The 9,242-nt window shown below is 22.6% G+C and overlaps 1 protein-coding gene across 1 annotated transcript; it reads left to right on the top strand.

Annotated features, from left to right (window-relative positions):
• Positions 1-2,670: 2,670 nt before the first annotated feature.
• Positions 2,671-7,305, top strand: LOC112779828 (GDSL esterase/lipase APG). The gene is made up of 5 exons (XM_025824177.3): positions 2,671-3,139; positions 4,317-4,447; positions 4,539-4,775; positions 5,849-6,119; positions 6,662-7,305. Exons 1-5 carry the CDS (start codon positions 2,869-2,871, stop codon positions 6,856-6,858), a joined length of 1,107 nt encoding a protein of 368 aa, XP_025679962.1. The 5' UTR covers positions 2,671-2,868; the 3' UTR covers positions 6,859-7,305.
• The last annotated feature ends 1,937 nt before the right edge of the window (positions 7,306-9,242 follow it).

Here is a 9,242-nt window from a genome sequence, read left to right as displayed (position 1 = left end):
ATAATTATTATTATTATCATCAAAAATAAAATAAATAACTATTAAAAAATATTTTTTTAATAAAATAATACAATAATTCTGCAAATAGATAATTCTTCATAATTAATAGCCATTCAATTCATTCAATTATAGTGAAAAAGATAAGGTTGCATACGTAACGTTGGACTAGTCAAAAGAACAGCATGTAGGTGGCTAATTTTTTTAAAAATGAAAAAAAAATTGTGTATATAAAATTCTCAGATTTAAAGGTTAGATTTCATAGTGTATAAATTAAAGGATTCGATTTGTGGTAAAATAATTTTTTTTGTTGTAAAATGAATCAAAGAGTCAGATTAACATATTTAAAAAAGATTTAACATTAAAATATAAATTTAAGAGTTAAATTTATATATCTAAAATTTTTAAAATAATAAAAAACAAATATGACCGGCAAATTTACGTTTAAAAACCACAAATCCCACTTTTAGATTTGTAATATCTACAAAAGACAATGTCATATTTTTATATTATTAAAAGATACCATTAAAACTACAACACTAAAATTAAAAAGCATAAGAGATTAGACATATTACTATATTTACCTAGCTCTTCACTGGTGGAGTTAGGAAATTGATTTTTTCAAATTTTTTTTATATGAGAAGGTAAAATATAATCTCTCATTATTAATATTATAAGTGAAATAAAAAAAATTATATAATAAAAAATATTAAATAATTAATTAATCATATTTTATTCTCTTAATTAAAAGAAATTAAGAAGATCTATTTTTGTGAAGTGAAAATTACTGAACGATTAAAAAAAAGTTATATTTGAGATTACAACAACTTAAAATATAATTAACAATAATAAAACCACTTAATAAATAACTTTTAAGTAATGCTATAAATAGTGATAAAGATATCTAACTTAATAAGATAAGTATCGCAAACTTACATAATAATAATAACTTATACATGTATATAAAGAGAGAATTGAGATAATATATATATCCTAATCCAAAATATAAAGTCAAACTCAATAAAGATAAAAGGTCTAACTTTAAAAAGGAGTTTTAATCTCATATTCGACCAACTCTATTTATTTAACCAAGTAACTGTCTTCGAATATTTTTTTGCTACATCTAAAAAGAAAATTCTAACATACTCCTAAGATAAAGAGAATAGTTATCCATCAATAAAGATGGAACTAATTCAACAAAAGTAATTATCCACTCTACTATAAATATACTGACACCCTTTAAATATATATACGTTCTAATCTATTAAAAAATTTGCCTAAAATTCTTGCTAACTTAAGTATTTGAGTCTTTTGCAGGTACCACCCCCACCTCTTCACGAGGAACTTGGACAGACAGCACCTCGACACATCAAATTGGACGCTGCCAAACAAAAAGATTTGGACCTCACGTTCAGACTCAAATCAACGTTTCAGGTAATTCTCGGAACAATATATATATAATTACAGTATTTTTATTCACATATTTTGTGTTTTCTTTAAAAAAAAATTGCTCTTTTTTTCTAAACCCTTTTTATAAAAATTTTGACCCTAAAATAAAAAAATAAAAAATATAGAAATTTCAGTAACAAAACATATAAATTTATAAAGTGAAACATAAAATAGTTATTAGACAGAATAAAGAAATTAAAAAATTACTACAAACACAACTTTTTGTTATACAAGCACACAATTCTTTTTCTTGTACTCCTACGTTTTTTCCCTTTTATTTTGTTGATCTTACTACTTCTTTCATTTTCTCTTTATCCTCTTCTTGTTTTTGTTCATATTTTTAGAGGTAGAAAAAAATGAAAACAAGAGAAAAAAAAACTGAAAAAAAAAAAAAAGAGAATTGGAGAAAGAAGGAGGGAACACAGAAGAGAAAGTGAAGAACAAGAAGAATAAAGATGTTAAGGACGCGCGTGTGAAGGAAAAAAAAAAAAACAATTAAAGATATTTACTTGAACTTGAATTTGAAATAATTGGTCACACAACATTTTCTTATAAAATTTAACACCTATGCAATTGAAATCCACTATTTTACGAATTAATGTTATCATATGTCAAATTGAGTGTATACAAATCGTAAAATAATTAAAATGATTTACGCTCGAAATATAAGAGTATATGGATTTCATAAACAGTCAAGTATAATCATAGAAAAGAAAACATCATAAGGTCTAATTCGCTATAAATTTAAATTTTATTTATGAATTTATCGTTGATTAATAAACTATATATACAAAAGGCAGAATTTATGTTGTGTTTGTTTATAAAGACACTGATATAGAAACATAAAAAAATAAAATCGTATTTAATAAATGAGACATGAATAGAAATATTGTATTTAAAGACATTAAATTAATATATTTTGTATTCATTCTGACAAAAAAGATACAAAAATATTAACAAAAAATATAATTTATTTTTTATTTTTTTATTATTCTTGTTAATTTTTTATAATTATATTTTTTTCTCAAATTTTTAAATAAAAAAATGAAAATAAATTAGATTTTCATCATTTGTTTTACTTTATCACTAAGGAGAATATAAGAACACTAAATTCTACTGTCTTTTATATTTTATTCTTAGTGTTTTATTCTATTTTCAAAAACAAACACAATCTTAATAAATTTCTAACACTTATTTAAACACAGACCAATAAACCGACCACTCAACTAATAATTCAAAATTAGTTCTAGTATCTCCTAAGTCCTAAGTTAGTTGAAATTTGAATATTGCGCAGGAAACTATTCCACCCTCCACTATTAATGTTATTTTCAGTAACAAGGACAACAATTTTCAGTATTTGCTATATATATAAGTTCTGAATCATGAAATTGTACGTTATTAGGCATAGAAAGAAAATTGAAGATGGATATGAATAGTAGGAAAATAGCAGTTATTCATGTTGTCCTTGTTGTGTTTGCAAGTGGGTATGGAGAAGGAGAAGCACAAGAAACACCAACAACAACAACATTAGTGCCAGCAGTGATAACATTTGGAGATTCAGTAGTGGATGTTGGAAATAATGTGAATCTCAACACTCTCTTCAAGGCTGATTACCTTCCTTATGGCAAAGATTTTGGTAACCACAAACCCAATGGCAGGTTTTGTAATGGCAAACTAGCTACTGATGTTACTGGTAAGAATGAACAACAAATAAAGCTTTTATTATTATTATTATTATTATTATTATTATTATTATTATTACTGGAACTTTATTCATACATAATAAATAATATCTACCACTTTGATATCACATTCTAACAAGTTATTTATGAGGTTTAATTTTAAACTCATGGACTCTAAATACTTTGAATATTTTTTATCTTTTAGAATTATGAATGAAGATAAAAAATACTTTGAATATAAATTTTTATCTTTGTTTTAAATTAAATATTGTTAAAAAAATAAATAAATAAAACTTATAATATTTATAAATAATTATTTTGTAAATATTTATCTTAATTTTATTATACATAATAATAACATAATAAATTTTTTAATATCTTATTTAATTTAAATTTATAATTTTATACATGATAAAAATTAAATAACTTATAAAATTTATATATTTATTTTTAATTTTTAAATTATTTTATCAAATTTATAATTTTAAAAATAAAAATATAAAATTAATCTCTTAAAAATAATAGAAAAACGGCTGAAGTGCATGTTGAGCCGCTAATATAAGATAAATGGTTAAAATTAAAATTATTAGATATTTGAGATTATATATTGTTAATGCCAAATTCATAAATTTAACTCCGAAACAATATTTTTTATTTTTATTTTTATTTTTTAGTTCTCACTTATAAATTAAATTAACTAACATATGCATTTGAGTATCTATTATTTAACATTTTATTTTTTATGTATTGACGTGGTTCATTCAAGATTTATATATTTAGATGACTTTTAAGTAATAAATTTAAAATTTATTTATTTTTAGTAATATACCAATAGATAATTTTTGTGTAAAATTTTTTTATGCAATGACTGTATGAAAATTAATTCTATTATAAAATATTATCCCATTTTGAAAAGTAAGTTTTTTTTTCAGTTTTTTTAGTATTAGCCTTTAAAAAGTGATTACTGATTATGAAGCTTGATTTTTTTCATCCATTTAAAAAAATAATAAAAACAAATTTTAGCTTTCTGCTGAAACTGAAAATAAATTTTGTAATTCTAATTATTCAAAAAAAAATATCTGAACTATGTAACAAACAGTTAATAATATTTATACACTTATTAAAAACAGTGAATTCATAGAAAAAACATTGCCCCAAAAAAAGTTTACTACTTTAATTTGCATGCAGCTGAAACACTGGGATTTAAGAATTCTGCACATCCATACCTTAGTCCACGAGCATCAGGGAAGAACCTCCTTAGAGGAGTTAACTTTGCTTCAGCTGCTTCTGGTTATGATGACAACACTGCTATTTTGCATGTAAGCATTTTAATTTTTTTAATTAATTTTAGTTTTATTTGAAATATATATAAATAATTGTTTGTTCTACTTTTTTTTTTTTTATTGTTAGCATGCTATCCCTTTGTCACAACAATTAAATTATTACAAGGAATACCAAAGGAAACTGGCACGTGTAGTTGGAAGTAACAAATCAGCATCAATTATCAATGAAGCTTTGTACTTATTGGCTACTGGAAGTGGTGATTTTCTTCATAATTATTATATCAATCCTAAGCTCAACAAAACCACCTTCACTCCTGATAAGTACTCCTCCTACCTTGTTGCTGCATTTGAATCCTTCATTAAGGTAATTTTTTTTATGGTAGAAACACTTAAATAATTGTTCTTTATAGATCTTTAAACTTCAAATAAAATTAATAACACTTCAACTAAGGAAGAATGAATGACGTGTCAGATCATATGCAATGTATTATTTATGAACTTCTACCTAATAGTTTAAATATTTAAAATAAGTAGCTTTGTGATATGCTAGTGGAGTTTTGATATGACCAAAAAATATAAGATTCAATTATTGTTATCTCCTGAAAAAGTCTATACAAAATTTTCACTTTAAATTTAGAAAAAAAAAATAAATATCATGAAATTATTCATTTTAAAAATTTAAATTGATGATAAATAGAGGTAATATAAATAATTATATTTTTAATATTTTTTAGACTTATTTTATTTTTGTATAGGTTTTTCTTTATTTTTTTATTTGTCTTATTTTTTATTTTTTGAATTTATTAAAGATCGAATTCTATAATTTTTAGACATAAAATTCTAATACTATATTATAAAATCACTTATCTAAAAAATTTTAACTGATAAAAAAATAACATCATTAGTTATATCTCTAACAAAAAATTGCTCTAACATAAAAAAATTGTTTTCCTTATTTTCCTAAAATAAAGAAAAAATGCTATGACAATTTACACATATTAAATGTATAATTATTCATATTTTTCTAGCTAACAAGTTTAACTTTTTGGCTAAGTGCACAACACGCATATAATTGACAAAAAAGAAAAGAAAATAATAACTTATTGTTATTTAGTAAGTGAACATTTTAAAGTAATTACATACATAAATATATTTTTATGTAAATAAAAATAATAGTTAATATATAAATATACATTACGTTCATTATTAAACAGTTTAGTCAAATAATATACTGCTAAAATATTTAATAATTTTTAATTATTATCTTTTTATAAAGACATCTTTATATAAATAGCGAATAATAAGTACCATATTTTTAAATAATTTTTTTATCATGACGTGGTCATATATATATTAGAGAACAACGAACATGACTTTAGGAATATAATAAAGCATAATATATTTGCTTTAATTTATTTGTTGTTGGAACACATACAGGATTTGTATGGATTAGGAGCGAGGAGAATTGGAGTGGTTTCACTCCCACCATTGGGTTGTCTACCTGCTACAAGAACTTTATTTAGTTCCCATGATCACAATATTATTAATGGCGGATGTGTCTCAAGCATCAATCATGATGCTCAAACATTCAACAACAAACTCAACTCATCTGCCTTATTTCTTCAAAAACAACTTCTTGGTCTTAAGATTGTTGTCTTTGATATTTTCAAGCCTCTTTATGACCTTGTTCAGTCTCCATCAAAATTTGGTACACCATATATAATACATACTCTCTAATTAAATACCGCCTTAAATAAGATTTAGCTTTAGATATAATATTTTTTTACTTATTCTAAACATTTAAAAATTATATGTGTGCATTAAATATTTGTACCCTAAACCGGAAAATGAAAAAAAATTACAAGAACATATACTAAAATCAAAATGAAAAGTACTTTTTAGTGAACAAATTAAAATTTGGATAAGCGCTTTTTGCATAAATTTAAAATAATATTAGGGACACAATAATTAAAGTTATCTTATTTAATTTAATACTTATAAGTCTATGTATATAATATCTATAATTATATATTTATTATATATTTAAAATTATATAATTATTTTAATAATAATTAATAAATATTAAATATAGTAATTTTGAACTATTTGAACTAATAGTTTTTCATTGGCTTTCAAACATTATTATAATTTAATTCAACATTATGAAATGTTTAGTAAAAGTTAAATGATGATAGTATTTATTGATTATGAACTAAGCTTTGTTATTATGATGTTGATATATATATATAGGTTTTGTGGAGGCAAGCAAAGGTTGCTGTGGTAGAGGGAGTGAAAGAATAAGAGTGTTCTTGTGCAATCCAAAATCATCAAGAACTTGCTCTAATGCAACTCAGTATGTGTTTTGGGATGGTGTTCATCCTTCAGAAGCTGCTAACAAAATTTTAGCTGATTCAATGCTTCTTCAAGGCATATCTCTTGTCACATAATTAAGGAAAAATTAAATTCAGCAACCTAAGCTAGGAAGTGCATTATTCTATTATCTCTATCATCTATATTATTAAATGCTTTATTGTTGCACTACTATGTATTTATGTATGTGATGCAAAACTAGTGTGTGGAAGATTTTTAAGTGTACCGTCATACCGGTGTATCAGTAATTTTTAACCATTGATCTTAATTATATATATTATATATATTTTTTATAATTAAAATTAATGATTAAAAATTACTGACCGGTACAACGGCACACTTGAAAATTTTTCCTAGTGTGTTGGAGTTTGGAGGAATTTAATTATCTTGGTATGGAATGCAAAAATTTGGAGCTAGAAATATGTATATATTCTAAGTATGGAATCTTGATTTCGGGTTATGTTAGTGAAACCATTTATTTACTTTATGTATTTCCTTATTAGTAATATATATTTTGTCATAAATATATCTTTATATTTAATTTCTGTCTTTAATTTAAATTTATTATATTATTGACATAAAATAATTTTATATATGTATTTAATTTATAATATTATGTAAGTTAAAATAATTATTTTTTATATTAATTATATATATAGATAATTATTTAAAAAATAAATATAATTAGATAATTATGCAAAATATTGTGTACAATATATCAAAATTCAAACGTTGACTTTTATGCTTCGTACCAAATACATTATTGTGGTATAGGTGGATTGCATAAATGAAAAATAATATAGTATAGTCACGCAAAGAATGTATATCAGTACGGTCACACACATACACAATAATTTTAAGATATCAAATTATATGACATCTCTCTCTCTCTCTCTCTCTCTCTCTCTCTCTCTCTCTCTGGTATTACACCAAAATAAATATATAGGTCATACGTATACATTTATCGTATTTGTCCAAGTCTACTATTCCCTTGCGTCTAATTACAGGATTATCCTTTATTTTTATAAAAATAAAATATTATTTTAATTCTTAAAATTTTGACTAAATTTTAATTTATTCTTTAATATTTTAAACTATTTTAATTTTAAAAGAATTTCACACAAATTTAATATTATCCTATATTTAAATATAACATGAATAGTAAATAAAATGAGTGATGTGAATGTTACAACTATTATTAACTAAATCATATTTTTTTTCATACGTTAGATGAATATAATTAAAATAATTCTTTTATAATACTTTTTTTTCTCGATTTACTTATATGAAATTTTAAATCCTAACAATAAATTATAACGCTCTAGAATAATAAGAAAAAGTTTTTATATTGGTAATTGTTGGTTTTAGTTACAAACTGAAATCAAATATTATTAATTTTTCAATATGCGAATTGTCTGTATTAAATTTACCAGTGAGATAATATTAAACCTGTTTAAAAAATTGAAACATTTTGAAATTGAAATAAAACGTTTATAACGTTCAGGATTAAATTAAGATTTTTTTTTCAAACATAAAAAATTAAACTAATACTTTACTTTTTTTAAAAAAAAATATTAGAAGATCATTAAAATTTATTTTTTTTATTATCAATCACTTTTAATCATCAATCTAATTCATTTAATTTAATAATTTAACAAAATATCTTAATCCATACTTTTAAATATTAATAACAAAAAATAATAAATTTTGATTGTTATCTAGTATTTTTTTAAAATAAATATCTATCATTATTAAACAAATAAAACGACCACTAATCCTCTGATCGGTTATTTAATAATCACCCTAGCTACTTTATATTATTGGAGTTAATTATTTCTAATAATAAAATACTTCGCTATCCATGATTAAAACTAGCTAAGGCAATACCCTACTATGTTCTTTACCTTTCCTACAACCCCTCCACTTCTTAACTATATTTTGCATTGAAATCATAAATAGCCGCAAATCATTAATGGCATAGAAGTGATAGAAGAAATGGACTAATTAAAACTCTGTTGATCAATAGAAATGGTTATCAATTACAGTAATGGTTAGATTTGTTTATCCATAGAATCTATTTATCAAAACTCATTATTATCTAAACTCAAAGTTATATGTCTGATACATCCCATCTAAAAGGACTTTGTAATCCATAAAAGTTAATTAAAATTTTCATATCAATATCAAAACTCAAAACAAATACCAAAGCTATTGAATTAACAAGTATATAACTAATATATATAAGTTCCTAACTTAAAAAATGATATAAGTATGTCAAGACAGATGGTTGTATATATATATATATATATATATATATATATATATATAAAAGCCCCCAAAAAATGACGTGATTGTATAATTCCATGTAAATCATAAAACAAGAATTTGATGAGTCATGGTTAAGGTCCAGTTTAGATAAATAATTTAATTAATTTTTTTAAATAAAATAATTTAAATAATA

The sequence above is a fragment of the Arachis hypogaea genome, chromosome 19 (genome assembly GCF_003086295.3).
Source record: "Arachis hypogaea cultivar Tifrunner chromosome 19, arahy.Tifrunner.gnm2.J5K5, whole genome shotgun sequence".
Taxonomy (NCBI): domain Eukaryota; kingdom Viridiplantae; phylum Streptophyta; class Magnoliopsida; order Fabales; family Fabaceae; genus Arachis; species Arachis hypogaea.
Note: the sequence above shows the minus strand (reverse complement) of the source record. Positions and strands in the feature narration are given on the sequence as shown.